General features: G+C 51.7%; 1 protein-coding gene across 3 annotated transcripts in view; it reads right to left on the reverse strand.

The window, feature by feature from the left end:
* The window catches only part of SPATA21 (spermatogenesis associated 21), a 49,793-nt gene that overhangs the window by 14,728 nt on the left and 17,282 nt on the right, over window positions 1–17,783 (reverse strand). For 2 of the 3 annotated variants that reach the window (XM_025370149.1, XM_025370140.1), the window contains 5 exons: window positions 7,175–7,617; window positions 6,691–6,776; window positions 1,840–1,977; window positions 855–926; window positions 611–728 (listed from right to left, as the gene is read on the reverse strand). In XM_025370149.1, the coding sequence (XP_025225934.1) occupies window positions 611–728; window positions 855–926; window positions 1,840–1,977; window positions 6,691–6,776; window positions 7,175–7,617 (857 nt within the window). Of the gene's footprint in view, window positions 1–610; window positions 729–854; window positions 927–1,839; window positions 1,978–6,690; window positions 6,777–7,174; window positions 7,618–8,393; window positions 8,532–17,783 lie in introns of all 3 variants that reach the window. The other variant, XR_003117031.1, reaches the window with a different exon arrangement.

Raw genomic sequence — 17,783 nt, forward strand, 5'->3', positions numbered from 1 at the left:
AGATGAACCACTACCTACCCACCCACCTGCCCTGGAGACACGTGGAGGCTTTTGTGTCTTCTGGCCCAGGTAGGGTCCATCAAATTCCTTTCCTGGGACTGCTTGATGGGTGCTGCAGGGAAGAATTCCTCTTGCTGCACTAGGAGGGTGTGAGCATGGGGCCACCAGCTCCATGGGAATCCCTCCCTCTGTAGGGAGAGCCTAGCTGAGCTCAAAGCCAATGCATAGACATGGATAGGTGGAGAGAGAAAGCCTTACTGGTATCATTTGGTCTCTGGGATCGCGCCAGTCCTGAGGCCCCAACCAGTGATTTGAGCCATACATTCCCCTTTTGCTTCAGCCAGTTTTAGTCTAGTTTCTTTCACTTTTTTTTTTTTTTTTTTTTTTTTGGAGACAGAGTCTCATTCTGTCGCTCATGCTGAAGTGCAGTGGTGCGATCTCAGCTCACTGCAACCTCCACCTCCTGGGTTCAAGCGATTCTCGTGCTTCAGCCTCCAGTTTCTTTCACTTGTGACTAAAAGTCATAACTACCAAAAGTTCTCAGTGTCAAAATGCTAGATGCCACCTCTGTGTCCACAACCCTTCATCCCCAACAACCAGCCCCACTCACTTTGTGATTTCCTCTAAGACTGCCTCTGGTAAGGCCAGCATCTCTACCAGCAGGGACAGGATCTCAAAGAGTAGAGTGTGGGGGTTGTGGGGAGCCATGTCCGTCAGGGCGTTCTGTTCTGGAGACAAGGGATAGTGGCTGCCATTACCACAGGGCAGTCCTGAATGCCCTCTCCTTTCCCCGCAAGCAACCTCCCAGCAGCTCCTCCTCCAGTTCTGACTACCCTGGGCTCATCCCTGCTCACCCACAGAGCAGAAGAAGCGCCTGGTGTCTGTCATCACAGCCAAGAAGTCTTTGAAATCCACATGACCATCTCCTGTGGAGGCCAGAGGAGTAACTGGGTGGGCAGGGACCTTCGGAACAGGTCCATGCCTTGCAGCCCAGGCGTGGTGATTAGAAGTTACTCTCTGGGTCTGATTATCAAGCAGTGCATACTCAATGCAGACAACATGGGGCACACAGGAAAGTAGAAGCTGAAAGTGCTCACACCTGTAATCCTAGCACTTTGGGAGGCGAGGTGCGTGGATCACCTGAGGTCAGGAGTTTGAGACCTACCTGGCCAACATGGTAAAACCCCATCTGTACTAAAAATACAAAAATAAGCTAGGAGTGTTGGCGCACACCTGTAATCCCAGATACTTGGGAGGCTGAGGCAGGAGAATCGCTTGAATCTGAGAGGCAGAGGTTGCAGTGAGCCAAGATGGTGCCACTGCACTCCAGCCTGGGCGACAAAGCAAGACTCTGTCGCAAAAACAAACAAAAAAGCAAAAAAATAAAAAAAAAGTTAAGAATTTATATGATGTTGGGCGCAGTGGCTCACACCTGTAATCCCAGCACTTTAAGAGGCTGAGGCAGGCGGATTCCTGGAGTCCAGGAGTTTGAGACCAGCCTGGGCAACAAAGACCCTACCTCTACAAAAAATAAAAAATTAGCCAGGCGTGGTAGTGCGCCTATAGTCCCAGTTAGGAGTCTGAGGTGGCAGGATTGCTTGAGCCTAGGAGGTTGAGGCTGTGGTGAGCAGGGATCACAGCATTACACTTCAGCCTGAGCAACAGAGCCAGACGTCGTCTCAAACAACAAGAACAACAAAGGCATTTCTAGACTGTGACAGCAGAGCATTAAACCAAGCACGGAATCCTTTAGGTGCAGAGCCTCATGCAACTGCACAGGCTTCAAGCCAGTGAAGCAGGCCCTGCTTGGGACGCAGAGTGGAGCCCTCTGCTACTCACCATTGACATCAGCACTCATCAGGGCGTCCTCCACCTGGGCCGGCGTCACAGAGAAGCCCATTAGGAGCAGGATGTTCTTCAGGCTCTGTGCATCCACCTCACCAGGGCCATTGAAGATCTCAAAGTAGCTGCGGAAGGCTGTAGGGAGGGCAGGGTTATGTGGGGTGGGGGCGTTTCTTGTTTCTCTCGTTCATCCCATCACCCCAACCGCCCTCCTGCCAGCCGCCTCCACCATCAAAAGTGAAAATAAAAGAGCCGGATGCGTTGGCTCATGCCTGTAATCCCAACATTTTGGGAGGCCAAGGCAGGCAGATCACCAGCCTGGCCAACATGGTGAAACCCTGTCTCTACTAAAAATACAAAACTTAGCTGGGCATGGTGGTGCATGCCTGTTGTCCCAGCTACTTGGGAGGCTGAGGCAGGAGAATCGCATGAACCCGGGAGGCGGCGGTTGCAGTGTGCTGAGATTGCGCCACTATACTCCAGCCTGGGTGACAGAGTGAGACTCCAAAAAAAAAAAAAAAGGAGAGAAAGAGAGAGGGAGGGAAGGAGAGAGGGAGGAAAGAGAAAGAAAAAGAAAAAAGAAAAGAAAGGGCTGTGATCCCGTTGACTCACTCTGCTGTCTATTCCAAATCCAGGCCAAGGGTTTAGTTTGGGTGCCAACAGCTCAGCTAATTAGTGGCCTTCACTCAGCGCCAGTGGCCCACCCACTTTAGGGCACCCTACTGTGTGCCAGACACTGGACTAGACTCTTTATAGCCATGTTCTCAAGAGTAGAGTGCTTATTCCCGTTGTAACGATGGGGAGCCTCAGAACGATGTAACTGAGGCTCAGAGGTTAGATGACTGGACAGTTTTTCTGACTAAGTCTGTGCGCTGGTCCTTGGTCGATCTGGTCCTTGGTCGATCTGGATGAACGCCGTCGAAAGGATTGCTGCCTTGTGTGGACCAGACCAGAGGATGGGAAGGGTCTGAGAACACCGCAGAGCAGCACCAAGTGATACAAAGGCCGTGTACTAGTCAGATTGTGTGTCAGGTTTCTCAGTCCCATGGCAAAATCTGGGTTGGAGTCAATAGAGGGTCTTACTCTGTTGATCCAGCTGGAGTGCAGTGGTGTGATCACGGCTCACTGCTTCCTGGATCTCCTGGCCTCGAGGGATCCTACTATCTGCGCCTCCCCAGTAGCTCGGATGACAGGTGCACACCACCATGCCCAGCTTTTTTTTTTTTTAATTTTTATTTTTAGTAGAGATGGGGTCTCCCTATGTTGCCCAGGCTGGTCTTGAAATCCTAGGCTCAAGCAATCCTCCTGCCTCAGTCCCCCAAAGTGCTGGAGTTACACACATGAGCCACTGTGCCCGGCCTGGCTCTGCCATTTAATAAGCTGGATTGCTCTTATGTTGAAGCCCTAAACCCCAGTACTTCTGAACCTGCCTATTGTTGAAGATAGGGCCTTCAAAGAGGTGATTAAGTTAAAAAGAGGCCTTTAGTGTGTGTCCTAATCCAATCCAACTGGAGTCCTCATGCAAAAAGGAAATTTGGGCTAAGTGCGATGGCTAACACCATCCACCCAGCACTTCGGGAAGCTGAGGCAGTAGAATCACTTGAGCCCAGGAGTCTGAGACCAGCCTGAGCAACATAAGAAACTTCGTCTCTAGGCCGGGCGCGGTGGCTCAAGCCTGTAATCCCAGCACTTTGGGAGGCTGAGACGGGCGGATCACAAGGTCAGGAAATCGAGACCATCCTGGCTAACACGGTGAAACCCCGTCTCTACTAAAAAATACAAAAAACTAGTCGGGCGAGGTGGCGGGTGCCTGTAGTCCCAGCTACTCGGGAGGCTGAGGCAGGGGAATGGCGTGAACCCGGGAGGCGGAGCTTGCAATGAGCTGAGATCCAGCCACTGCACTCCAGCCTGGGCGACAGAGCGAGACTCCGTCTCAAACAAAAAAAAAAAAAAAAAGAAAAAGAAACTCTGTCTCTATAGAAAATTTTAGAAATTAGCCAGGCACAGTGGCACATGCTTGTAGTCCCAGCTACTCAGGAGGCTGAGGTGGAAGGATTACTTGAGCCCCAGAGGTAGAGGCTGCAGTGAGGTAGGATCACACCACTGCACTCCAGCCTGGGTGACAGAGCAAGGCCCTGCCTCAAATAAGTAAATAAGTAAATAAATAAATAATGCAAATTTGGACACACACAGAGATACCAGGGTTGCCCATTCACAGAGGAAAGACCATGTGAGGACAATGAGAAGACAGCTATCTGCAAGCCAAGCAGGGAGGCCACAGAAGAAAGCAACCTGCCGACACCCTGATCTTGGACTTCCAGCCTCCAGAACTGTGACAAAAGAAATGTCTAGGCCGGGCGCGGTGGCTCAAGCCTGTAATCCCAGCACTTTGGGAGGCCGAGACGGGCGGATCACGAGGTCAGGAGATCGAGACCATCCTGGCTAGCACAGTGAAACCCCGTCTCTACTAAAAAATACAAAAAATTAGCCGGGCGAGGTGGCGGGCGCCTGTAGTCCCAGCCACTCGGGAGGCTGAGGCAGGAGAATGGCGGGAGCCCGGGAGGCGGAGCTTGCAGTGAGCTGAGATCTGGCCACTGCACTCCAGCCTGGGCGACAGAGCGAGACTCCGTCTCAAAAAAAAAAAAAAAAAAAAAAAAAGAAATGTCTGCTGTTTCAGCCATCCAGTCTGTGGTCCTCTGTTATGGCAGGCCGCTCTGACTAGGACGCTGGGCATGGGCAAGTTGCTGCACTTCCATCAGCCTCTATTTCCGTATCTGTACGATGGCCGTAACAACAGCGCACCCTCTTGGAGGTATTGTATGAACTCAGTGCCTGGCACACAATAGCCTCTGTTAGCCTGGAAGTCTCTGACAAACAGCGCTGAATGGTGGGGAAGAGGTGGGGCTAGGACTGGTGTTGGGGCATGTGGTGACCTGTCGTGGGCAGGCACATCACAGAAGGAAAAACCAGAGCAACTCTCAGAAGCAGGTGTGATCACTCAGAATGCCTCGTGGTTTGAGCCATCGGAGCAGGGCAGTCGGCCCTTTATTACCAGACAGGGATTGGGAGTTGTGGGACCCTGAGTCTCTGAGTCAAAGTGGCACATTGTTCATGAACTGCTCAAGGAGGTGGGCAGGGAGAGCTGCACTTAGGAAGGTGGCTAGGGAGTTGTATATTATTATTATTATTATTACTATTTTTGAGACAGAGTCTTGCTCTGTCGCCCAGGTTGGAGTGCAGTGGCGCGATCTCGGCTCACTGCAACCTCCGCTTCCCGGGTTCAAGCGATTCTCATGCCTCAGCCTCCTGAGTAGCTGGGATTATAGGCACGCACCACCACACCTGGCTAATTTTTGTATTTTTAGTAGAGACGGGGTTTCACCATGTTGGTCAGGCTGGTCTCGAACTCTTGACCTCGTGATCCACCCACCTAAGCCTCCCAAAGTGTGGGGATTACAGGTATGATCCACCGCGCCCGGCTGGAGTTGTATATTATTTTATTTTTAAGAGAGGGTCTTGCTCTGTCGCCCAGGCTGGAGTGTAGTAGCATAATCATAGCCCACCATAACCTCAAACTCCTGAGCTCAAGTGATCCTCCCACCTCAGCCTCCTGGGTAGCTGGGACTACAGGCTCATGCCACTATGTATGGCTAATTTTTAAATTTTTTGTAGATATGGGGGTCTTACTATGTTGCTTAGGCTAGTCTTGAACTCCTGGCCTCAAGTGATCCTCCTGCCTCAGGCTCCCAAAGTGCTGGGATTATAGGCATGAGCCATTGTGCCCAGCCATGGTAGAGGGTTTTAATACTAAAAGGGGTGGACTTAAAGGATGGGGTCACAGGGAGCCAGTGAGAGCATCCAGGGAAGACAGAGGAAGGGACCACTTTGTCCAAGAGGGTTGCAGGCTTTGGGGAGGAGTGGGGGATGGAAGGAGGATGTACATCCATTCTTCTAGGGCCAGGGTGATGGGGGAGTGGGGTCACAGGACCCCGTTCTGAGGACAATAGAGAGCAGGGTAGGCATTCAGAACTTTTTAACATTTTGGTGAAGGTGAGATGCAGTGGGAATGGGGGAGATGCTTAGGCTGGTGTCCTTGTTTAATGATGAGGGACTGTCTAGGATGGGCAGGGTTCCTGGAGCCCTGTCTCCTATCCAGGGTGCTCTGAAGAGGACCATGGAGCAGGCTTGGGTTAAGGGAAGCAGAAACTTTTCCAAAACCTAAATCACTCTGCAAGGCTTCTGTCATTCTCTCAGAGAGGCAGCTCTGGCACAGGGAGAGCGCTGGACTTCGAGTCAGAAGACCTAGCACAAGGCCGGGCGCAGTAGCTCACGCCTGTAATTCCAGATTTTGGGAGGCCGAGGCGGGTAGATCAGTTGAGTTCAGGAGTTCGAGACCAGCCTGGCCAATATGGTGAAACTTCGTCTCTACTAAAAATACAAAAATTAGCTGGGCGTGGTGTCACACACCTGTAATCCCAGCTATTCAGGAGGCTAAGGCAGGAGAATCGTTCGAACCCTGGAGGCAGATGTTGCAGTGAGCTGAGATCGTGCCACTGCACTCCAGCCTGAGCGACAGAGTGAGATTCTTTCTCAGAAAAAAAAAAATTGACCCAGCATGAGTTCTGGCTCCGCCAACCCAGCAGCTTTGTGAGCTGGGGCCAACCCCTTACCCTGCCCTGCCCCACAGGCCAAGTGCAAAACCGCTGCTGGATCTGCTACACGGGGCTGTGGTGGGCATGGCGGCAGCCGTGTGATCTGGAAAACACCCCAGTCTGCCCTGCACCTATAAACCCCCAAGGACCAAGGGTCCTGCCTGTGCTGGGACCTCCCTGGCCTCCCTGCCCTCACCTTCCTCTTGCTTCAGGGTCAGTTGCTCCTCGGACTTTTCCCGGTTTTGATACAGCTTTTGGAGGCTCTGCTCTTCCGGCTCCTGCCTGCAGAGGACAGAACCCCGGCCCAGGGCAACATCCGGCCGCCCACCCTGCTGATAGCTAGGGGAGGGGTTGGGGAAGCCTGCAGGAGGAGGTCGTTGGGGAGGCTTTGGGGAGCCAGGAAGGATCAAGAATGGCAGGAAAAAGGAGACCCAGAGGAGGAGTGGGATAGAGGAGAGGGGGACTAGAGGGAGACCCCTTCGGGGGAGTTAGAAAAGGGGTCAGAAATGGAAGAGGAGGCAGAGACGTGGGAGATGCGGAGAGGAGACATGTGAGGAGAAATGGAGAGTGGGGGACACACGAGGGAACAGGCAGGTACAGGGACAGGGACCTGCATCCGGGACAAGGCTCTGATTTTGGGGCCTTTCAGGAGCGGGCAGGTAGGCAGCGGGGGCTCCTACCGTGCCTTGGCGTAGCTCAGGGTTCTCTCGCTGCTGTGGTGCGAGAGCTCCATCCTTCTCCAGCCCAGGTCCAGGGCAGGGCACAGCAGGACAGGGCAAGGCGTGGAGGTGGGAACCGGGGCTCCCACGGGGGCAGGCTCTGGCCCAGGAGCTGACAGCCTGGCCCACGATGGGCCACTGGCAGGGGCCGAGGCAGGGGTCTGAGGCAGGCTTGGGGATGAGGTGGGCACTGGGGTCAGGGTCCTGGGGGACTTCTGGGCTGTCAGGGACCGGGCCTTCAAGGCTCTCCGATGGGAGGCTTCCACTTTCTCCACCTCCAGCAAGCACTTCATGAAGCCCTGCCGGAATTTCCTGAGGTTCTGTGTCCCTGCAGCCACCACGGGCTTCTGAGGCTGCTGCTGCACACGGTCCGGCTCCCGCCTCTCTCCAATGTCCCTCACCTCCTGGGGATAGGGGAGGGGATCCAGGAGGCCTCTAGCAGGCCAGAGTGTCCCACAAAGCTCCTCCCTGCCATCCCCTCTCCAGAGATCCTCAGACTGCCCCTTACTCTCTGAGCCTTTGGAGGATGTACCCCAAATCTCACATGCACCCCACTGTGCTCCTGCCCCACGTCCTCCTGCCCCACATCCTCCCCAACACTTGACTTGCTACCTCCCAGTGAGCTGGGTTTGTTTTCTTGTTGTTGTTGTTGTTGTTTTTTGAGACAGGGTTTTGCTCTGTCACTCAGGCTGGAGTGCGGTGGCGTGATCTCAGCTTATTGTAGCCTTGACCTTCCAGGCTCAAGTGATCCTCCCACCTCAGCCTCCAGAGTAGCTGGGACTACAGCTGCACACTACCACGCCCAGGTAATCTTTTTTTTTTTTTTTTTTTGAGATGATGTCTTGCTGTGTTTCCCAAGCTGGAGTGCAGTGGTGTGATCTTGGCTCACTGCAACCTCCACCTCCCAGGTTCAAGCGATTCTCCTGCCTCAGCCTCCTGAGTGGCTGGGACTACAGGCATGCACCACCATACCCAGCTAATTTTTATATTTTTAGCAGAGACAGGGTTTTGCCACATTGACCAGGCTGGTCTCGAACTCCTGACCTCAGGTGATCTGTCTGCCTCGGCCTCCCAAATTGCTGGGATTACAGGCATGAGCCACTGCACCCGGCCTAATCTTTGTATTTTTTGTAGAGACAGGGTTTCACCATGTTGCCCAGGCTGGTCTGGAACTCCTGACCTCAAGTGATCCTCCGCCTTGGCCTCCCAAAGTGCTGGGATGACAAGTGTGAGCCGCCACACCTGGCTAAGCCATGGTCTTGAGTGAGTTACTCCCGGTCCCACCACTTGGCCTTGTTCATGCCTGTTGTCTGCCCTCCTGACCAGAAGGTAAGCATTATTGAGGGCAGGACCTTGGCTGCCTCTTTTATTCCTGTACACCCGCTTCTCATTCACTCAGCAACCCCAGGCTCTCTTGCACCTGTTCCCTCTCCTCAGAGGGACTGGCTGTCCCCATTCTGCCTCCTGCCAGGCCAGGCTTTTCTCCCAATCAAAGACGCTGTGCTTACTACACACTCTCTCTTCCTAAGTTATCAACTTTGCTTTCCCCACCAGATTACTCCTATTAGCATGTAAATATATTATCATCTTCCCTCTTTTATTTTGAAAGAAATAGGGTCTCATTTTGTTGCCCAGGCTGGAATGCAGTGACATGATCTCAGCTCACTGCCGCCTTGAATTCCTGGGCTCAAGGGATAATCCCACCTCAGCCTCCCAAGTGGCTAAGACTACAGGTGCTCACCACCAGGCCCGCCTAATATTTTAATTTTTTGTAGAGACAGGGTCTCGTCTTGCCCAGGCTGGTCTCAAACCCCTGGGCTCAAATGATCCTCCTATCTCAGCCTCCCAAAGTGCTGGGATTACAGATGTGTGCCACCAAAGCCGGCTAATCTTCCTTCTTTAAGAAAAAACAAAGTCTCCTGATACCACCTCACCTCCATCATCCCAGTTCTCTGCTCCCCTTCTATTGCAAAATTCCTTGAAAGCGTTGGCTGTCCTGACTCCACACTTCCATCTCCAATCAGGCTCTGCCTAGCACTCCCTAAAGCTGCTCTTGCCATGCCACGGTCAGATCTCTGCCCTCATCTGAGTTGACCCCTTGGCAGCATTAGACACAGATGCTCATTCACTTTGTCCTTCTGGAAATACCTCCTGCCCTAGACTCCCGCCCCTCACTGGTTGCTCTGCCCCTGCCTCTGGTGCTGGCTCCTCCTCACTCGTGCTCCATTTCTCAGTGTTGTGGAGACCCGGGGATTTGTCCTCAGTCCTCCCCCTGTTCTGGGCTCCCTCCCTCCCTAGAAGTCGTCTTCCTGCCCATGACTCCATTTTCCTCACGTTTCTTTGTCCTTCCTAATACCAGACGTCCTCCTTGACATCTCTTCTTGGGTGTCTAGAACAGGAGCAAAGCAGAGACCTCACGTTCCTCTCATCTGCTGCTATCCAGGCTTGTGTCTCACTTAATGACATCACCTGTGGCTCACGCCACAGACCTAGAGTCCTTGTTTTTATTTTCCAACTTTTTTTTTTTCCTGTGATAACATACACATAACATTTACCATCTTTGTTTGTTTGTTTGTTTTGAGACAGAGTCTCACTCTGTTGCCCAGGCTGGAGAGCAGTGGCTGGAGATCTTGGCTCACTGCAACCTCTGCCTCCTGTGTTCAAGCAATTCTCCTGCCTCAGCCTCCCAAGTAGCTAGGATCACAGGTATGCACCACCACACCTGGCTAATTTTTGTATTTTTAGTAGGGACAGGGTTTTACCATGTTGGCCAAACTGGTCTCGAACTCATGACCTCAGGTGATGTGCCTGCCTCGGCCTCCCAAAGTGCTGGGATTACAGGCATGAGCCACCACACCCGGCCACATTTACCATCTTAATGATTTTCTTTCTTTGTTTTTTTTTTTTTTTGAGATGAATTCTTGCTCTGTTGCCACGCTGGAGTGTGGTGGCATGATCTCAGCTCATTACAACCTCCGCCTCCTGGGTTCAAGCAGTTCCCCTGCCTCAGCCTCCCAAGTAGCTGGGACTACAGGTGCACGCTACCAAGCCTGGCTAATTTTTTGTATTTTAGTAGAGACAGGGTTTCACCATGTTGGTCAGGATGGCCTCGATCTCCTGACCTCGTGATCCACCCGCTTCAGCCTCTCAAAGTGCTGGGATTATAGGAATGAGCCACTGCATCCAGCCAACGATTTTCTTTTTTTTAAGAGACAGAGTCCTGCTATGTTGCCCAGGCTGGTCTTTTCATCTTGTAGAACAGAAACTCCATATCCATTAAATAATAACCTCCTATCACCACTCCCCCGAGCCCTGGCAACTACCATTTCCACTTCCTGTCTCTACGGATTTGACTAAGTTTCTCATATAAGGCCAGGCGCGGTGGCTCACGCCTGAAATCCCAGCACTTTGGGAGGCTGAGGCAGGCGGATCATGAGGTCAGGAGATCGAGACCATCCTGGCTACATGGTGAAACCCCGTCTCTACTAAAAATACAACAACAACAACAACAAAAATTAGCCAGGAGTGGTAGCGGGTGCCTGTAGTCCCAGCTACTCGAGAGGCTGAGGCAGGAGAATGGAGTGAACCTGGGAGGTGGAGCTTCCAGTGAGCCAAGATCATGCCACTGCACTCCAGCCTGGGTGACAGAGCAAGACTCTGTCTCACAAAAAAGAATCTCATGTAAGTGGAATTGCTTTGTCTTTTTGTGACTGGCTTATTTCACTTAGCATAATATCCTCAAAGCTCATCCATGGCCGGGCGCGGTGGCTCAAGCCTGTAATCCCAGCACTTTGGGAGGCCGAGACGGGCGGATCACGAGGTCAGGAGATCGAGACCATCCTGGCGAACATGGTGAAACCCCGTCTCTACTAAAAAATACAAAAAACTAGCCGGGCGAGGTGGCGGGCGCCTGTGGTCCCAGCTACTCGGGAGGCTGAGGCAGGAGAATGGCGTAAGCCCGGGAGGCGGAGCTTGCAGTGAGCCGAGATCGCGCCACTGCACTCCAGCCTGGGCGACAGAGCGAGACTCTGTCTCAAAAAAAAAAAAAAAAAAAAAAAAAAAAAAGCTCATCCATGTGGCAGCATGTGGCAGAATTTCCTCCCCTTTTAAGGCTGAATAATCTATTGTACGTACAGACCACATTTGGCATATCCATTCATCTGTCAATGGACACTTGGGTTGCTTTAATCTGTTATCCACTTGTGAATAATACTGCTATGAACATAAGTGTACAAAGATCTCCTTGAGACCCTGCTTTCAATTCTCTGGGGTATATACCCAGAAATGGAGTTTCAGCATCGTATAGTAGTAATTCTATCTTTAATTTTCTGAGGAACTGCTATCATACTCTTTTCATTTCTTTCTTCTCTTCTCTTTTCTTTTCTTTCTTTTTTGAGACAGAGTTTTGCTCTTGTTGCCCAGGCGGGAGTGCAATGGCACGGTCTTGGGTCACTGCAACCTCTGCCTCCCAGGTTCAAGCGATTCTCCTGGCTCAGCCCCTGGAGTAGCAGGAACTACAGGAGTGTGCCACCACGCCTGGCTAATTTTTGTATTTTTAGTAGAGACAGGGTTTTGCCATATTGGCCAGGCTGGTCTTGAACTCCTGACCTCAAGCGATCTGCCTGCCTTGACCTCCCAAAGTGCTGGGATTACAGGTGTGAGCCACCATGCCTGGCCTGTCATACTGTTTACCACAGTAGCTGTACCATTTTCCATTTCCACCAGCAGTACATGGGTGTTCCAGTTTCCTTGTCAACACTTGTTATTTTCTGTTTTTTTTTCTTGTTAGAGCAGTCGTCCTGATGAGTGTGAGCCTAGAGTCTTTTTTTTTTTTTTTTTTTTTGAGACAGAATCTCGTTCTGTCTCCTAGGCTGGAGTGCAGTGGCGTGATCTTGGCTCACTCTAACTTCTGCCTCCCGGGTTCAAGTGATTCTCATGCCTCAGCCTCCCAAGTAGGTGGGATCACAGGTGTGCGCCACCACAGCCTGGCTAATTTTTTTGTATTTTTAGTGGAGACGGGGTTTTGCCATGTTGCCTAGGCTGGTCTCAAACTCCTGGCCTCAAGTGATCTGCCCACCTCAGCCACTCAAAGTGTTGGGATTACAGGCGTAAGCCACCGCACCTGGCCTAAACTGTATTTATTTGTTGACATGTAATGGTCTAGACTTTCCACCAACTAGGTCACAAGCTCCATTCACCATGAAGTCACCAGTTTCACAACTGTGTTTGGTATGCCGTCCTCAATATGTATGTTAACCAAACACTGATTATTTCACTTTTCTCAGTGACGTCTGAGAAGCAAGATAACGTAAATAAAGCACTTGGACAGAGTAAACACTTAGCAAGCAGTAGGGTTGAAAATAATTATAGTTGACGGGTGCGGTGGCTCACGCCTGTAATCCCAGCACTTTGGGAAGCTGAGGCGGGTGGATCACCTGAGGTAGGGAGTTTGAGACCAGCCTGACCAACATGGAGAAACCCCGTCTCTGCTAAAAATGCAAAATTAGCTGGGCATTGTTCGCATGCCTGTAATCCCAGCTACTGGGGAGGGCTGAGGCAGGAGAATTGCTTAAACCTGGGAGGCGGAGGTTGCGGTGAGCTGAGATCACACCATTGCAACTTCAGCCTGGGCAACAAGAGCAAAATTCCATCTCAAAAAAAAAAAAAAAAAATTCTAGTCGAGTATTCTGAAGCCTAGAAAGGAGACCCAATTTTCCCATGCCAAAAACTCCTTTAATTGTTTTCCTGAATTAAAGGCAAATGCTCAATTTCTGTGAAGCCTAAAACAAACTAGCAATCAAAAGCAGTTCTGGGCCGGGCGCGATGGCTCATGCCTGTTATCCTAACACTTCGGGATGCTGAGGCAGGTGGATCGCTTGAGCTCAGGAGTTCGAGAACAGCCTGGGCAACATGGTGGAACCCTGTCTCTACAGAAAACACAAAAATTTGCCAGGCATGGTGGCTCGCGCCTGTACTACCAGCTACTTGAAGGGGCTGAGGCGGGAGGATTGCTTGAGCCCAGGAGGCGGAGGCTGCAGTGAGTCAAGATTGTGCCACTGCACTCTAGCATGGGCGACAGAATGTGATCCTGTCTCAAAAAAAAAAAAAAAAGGCAGTTCTGGGGCTCCCGCTCCATTGTGATATTGGGGGCCCAAGATGGTGGCCATGAATCCAGCCTCACTGTCATCTTGGCCCTCTGGCGACTACAGGGCTTCTGAAGTCCAAGGCCTCTGCCCCTGTTGCAGATACAGACTCTGAGCCCCAAGGTGGGTAGGGGTCTGTCTCAGAATATGTCCTATTATTTCAGGACCCAGCACCAAGGTCTGCTCCCAGCAGGCAACTGTGGGTGAATAATGGTGCCAAGCCCCTGACATCTTTCCTTCCAGCTTCTCCAGCCCTTACACACCTGGATTCCTCCTTCTGCCTTCTCTGAGCCCCTTCGACCTGGCACTACGTGTCCTGCACAGACTACTGGGTTGACCTCTGTGCAGCTCTTGTGTCACTGCCCTGCTACCCCTGAGCCTGTGGGGGCTCCCTGTGACCGTCACGCCCATCTGTTCATCCACCTGTGCCACACTGTGCAGTCGCGTGGATACAGGGATGCCTAGTCCCCAGCCTCGGGGTGCTCTAATCTAGTATTTATTCTTCCAGCTCTGTGCAAGGTGTTAAGAGGGACGTTAGAGTGCTAAGGCCAAATGCTCCACTCTAGGACCGTGCAGGACGGGTCTCCGGGTGCAGGTGGGCCTTAGACCCACCTAGTTCTCTCTCATTTTTCACTTGTTAAAAACGATTATATAGTTAAAGAATTATATAGTTCTGAAGATTATATAGTTAAAGAATATGCTGGGAATGCAATATCCTAAGATAGGGAGGGACTGGCTGCAACACCCCCAGGATCTATCTGTTCTACTCCCCTGAGCCCCAGAAATAGGACAGCCTTCAAGGCTTTAGCCCAGCAAAGCATGTCATCTTGAAGTATAAAACCCAGGGTGAGCTGCTTTCTGGGGTCCCTCAGCAAGTGGGGCACATGTAGACAAGACTCCCTCTGCCCCAGACAGCTTTCCTGAGCCTTGGGGGCCAAGCCGACAGTGGATCCTATGCTTCTGTTGTCCTTTGCTGCCCATCTTTAGTAATAAACCCGTTTTATATAACATGTATGTATGGATATTCTGCCTCACTGGACTCAGACAAGTTGGTAACCAGTACATGGTGAGCCTGCCTCACATACTGGATGCTTCATATCACAGCCAGCCTAGCTTTTCAGCTGCTCTGATCATCGTATCCAATATGCTTGTCCCATGAGGCCCAGATGATGGCCCTCTCCACCGTCAGTCTTCATTCACCTTCTTTCCTATCTCTGTAACTTTCCTTGTGATGGGTCTGCTGCTGCCTGGCTGCCCTTTTTTTTTTTTTTTTTTTTTTTTTGAGACGGAGTTTCATTTGCTGCCTAGGCTGGAGTGCAATGGCACGATCTCAGCTCACTGCAGCCTCTGCCTCCCGGGTTCAAGTGATTCTCCTGCCTTGGCCCTCTGAGTAGCCGGGACTACAGGCACCTGCCACCATGCCCAGCTAATTTTTTGTGGTTTTTTTTTTTTTTTTTTTTTGAGACAAAGTCTCACTCTTGTCCCCCAGGCTAGGGTGCGATGGCGCAATCTCAGCTCACTGCAGCCTCTGCCTCCCGGGTTCAAGTGATTCTCCTGCCTCGGCCCCCTGAGTAGCTGGGATTATAGGTGCCTGCCACCATGCCTGGCTAATTTTTTTGTATTTTTAGTAGAGACGGGATTTCCCCATGTTGGCCAAGCTGGTCTCGAATTCTAACCTCAGGTAATCCACCCGCCTCGGCCTCCCAAAGTGCTCGGATTACAGGCGTGAGCCACTGCACCCATCCCTGGCTACTCCCCTTTCTACTCCCTGGCTCTGTTCGTATTCTGTTCCCTCTGTATAGTCTAATATCAGTCCTCCCTCTCCAGAAAGCTACCCAATGGTCCCAGGGCTCCTCTGAGTGCCTGTAGGACTTCCTGTCCAGGACTCTCATCTCTTGTGGTGCCACCAGCTCAGCTGCATCCTCCGGAGCAGGGAGCAGGAGCCCTCCCCGGCTTTCCTTGTCCTTTCCCTCCAAGCACTGGGCCTGGTATGCCACAGAGACTCAGTATGTACTTACGGAGCCAAATTGTGCCCTCTCCTCTTCTCCTGCACAGTATCCAGCCCACTCTGTGCATGGGGTAGGGATGGGGGAAAAGGTGGAAACGCACAGGCAAGGAATAGTTCTTATTTCTCTCTCTCTCTCTCTCTCTTTTTTTTTTCCAAGACAGAGTCATGCTCTGTTGCTCAGGATGGAGAGCGGTGGTGTGATCTTGGCTCACTGCATCCCCTACCTCACAGGTTCAAGCGATTCTCCTGCCTCAGCCTCCTGAGTAGCTGGGACTACAGGCACACGCCACCATGCCTGACTAATTTTTGTATTTTGGCCAGGCAGGTCCTGAACCCCTGACCTCAGGTGACCCACCCGCCTCGGCCTCCCAAAGTGCTGGGATTATAGGCGTAAGCCACCGCATCCAGCCTAGTTCCTATTTCTCATCTGACTTCTCACCAGTTCAGAGAGGTACCTTGTCTTATTCCCATCCATTCATTTATTCAACACATTCCTGTTGAGTACCTACCACGTGCTGGGCATTGTTTGAGGCACAAAGCACAGAGGGTAAGTCAACTAGCGAGGCTGCCCTCAGGGAGCTTGCATTCTAGATGATGAATAGGTTGTTGACAACTTAAAGATCATGTCAGAGGGAGAGAGTACTACAAAGACAATAAAACAGGGCCATGTGATAGGCTGAGTGTGGCTGACAGGTTCCTTGAGATCGGCTGGCCAGGGAAGGCCTTGTGGAAAAACTGATGTCGAAATTGAAAAGTGAATGACTCAAAAGAGTTAGCCATTAGACTGTCTATGGGGAGGAGTTCAGGCACAGGCACACTCAAAGGCCCTGAGGTGAGACTAGGCTTAGTATATTCAAAGGCTGGAGGTCAGACCAGAGTGGCTAGACATAGGGCTTTATGGATCTTGGTGAAGATTTTGGATCTTATTCTAAGAAGATGAGGCTTGGACTAGGGTAATGAAAGAGGGGGTGGACGGCTGGGCGCGGTGGCTCAAGCCTGTAATCCCAGCACTTTGGGAGGCCGAGACGGGCGGATCACGAGGTCAGGAGATCGAGACCATCCTGGCTAACACGGTGAAACCCCGTCTCTATTAAGAAATACAAAAAACTAGCTGGGCGAGGTGGCGGGCGCCTGTAGTCCCAGCTACTTGGGAGGCTGAGGCAGGAGAATGGCGTGAACCCGGGAGGCGGAGCTTGCAGTGAGCTGAGATCCGGCCACTGCACTCCAGCCTGGGCAACAGAGCGAGACTCCGTCTCAAAAAAAAAAAAAAAAAAAAAGAAAGACAGAAAGAGGGGGTGGAAGGAAGGGACGGATTCAGGATTTATTTTGTAGGTAGCACTGAACAGGGCTTGTTGACACACGTGAAAGGATTATCGAGGGAAAAGGAGGAATCACGTGATTTTGAGCTGGGTTGCATGAGCCCCTTGGGTGAGAAAGGCAGTGTCATTTGCTGGACTGAAGAAGACTGCTGTGGTCATATTTGAGAAGTGAATTAGCCAGCCAGAGGGAATTCAAGTAGACCATTGTATATATGAACATGGAATTTAAAGGCAAGTTCTATGGCTGGGCGCGGTGGCTCACGCCTGTAATCCGAGCACTTTGGGAGGCCGAGGCGGATCACCTGAGGTAAGGAGTTCGAGAGCAGCCTGGCCAAAATAGTGAAACCCTGTCTCTACTAAAAATACAAAAATCAGCCAGGTGAGGTGGTGCGTGCCTGTAATCCCACCTACTCGGGAGGCTGAGGCAAGAGAATCGCCTGAATCTCAGAGACAGAGGTTGCAGTGAGCTGAGACTGCACCACTGCACTCCAGCCTGGGCAACATTGACGCTCTAGCCTGTGTCAATTAAAAAAAAAAAGGCAAAGTCTCATCTGAAGATGTGGATTTGGGAATCATTAGAGGGACTGAATGAGATTATCCAGGCAGAGAATGGAGATGGGAGACCAGAGCGTGGAGCCCCGAGGGTGGAGAAGATGAGGAGGAACTAGGGAGGGAGACTGGGAAGGAGTCGCTAGTGACATGGGAGGAGAACCAAGCTGGGGCTGTCACAGAGCCTGCAGAAGGCAGCATTGAGAAGAAGAGAGGGAGCCTCTGTGTCTTCTGCTGTTTCGAGGTGGGCTCTGTAAGGACAGAGCTTTTCCATTTGATAAGCCAGATGGAGATTATGGAGACCCCGATAAAAGCTCTCATATGGGGACGTGTTGAGAAAGGACAAGCGGAGGAGGTGAGGGGGACAATTATTGAGGGACGGTGCTGCAAAGGGGAGCAAAGAAAGATGGCTTTTGATGTCGGGCATGGTGGTGCACACCTGCAGTCCCAGCTACTCGGGAGGCTGAGACTAGCTTGAACCCAGGAGGTGGAGGTTGCAGTGAGCCGTGATCACACCACTGCACTCCAGCCTGGGCAACAGAGATTCTGTC

Source organism: Theropithecus gelada, chromosome 1 (genome assembly GCF_003255815.1).
Source record: "Theropithecus gelada isolate Dixy chromosome 1, Tgel_1.0, whole genome shotgun sequence".
Classification (NCBI taxonomy): domain Eukaryota; kingdom Metazoa; phylum Chordata; class Mammalia; order Primates; family Cercopithecidae; genus Theropithecus; species Theropithecus gelada.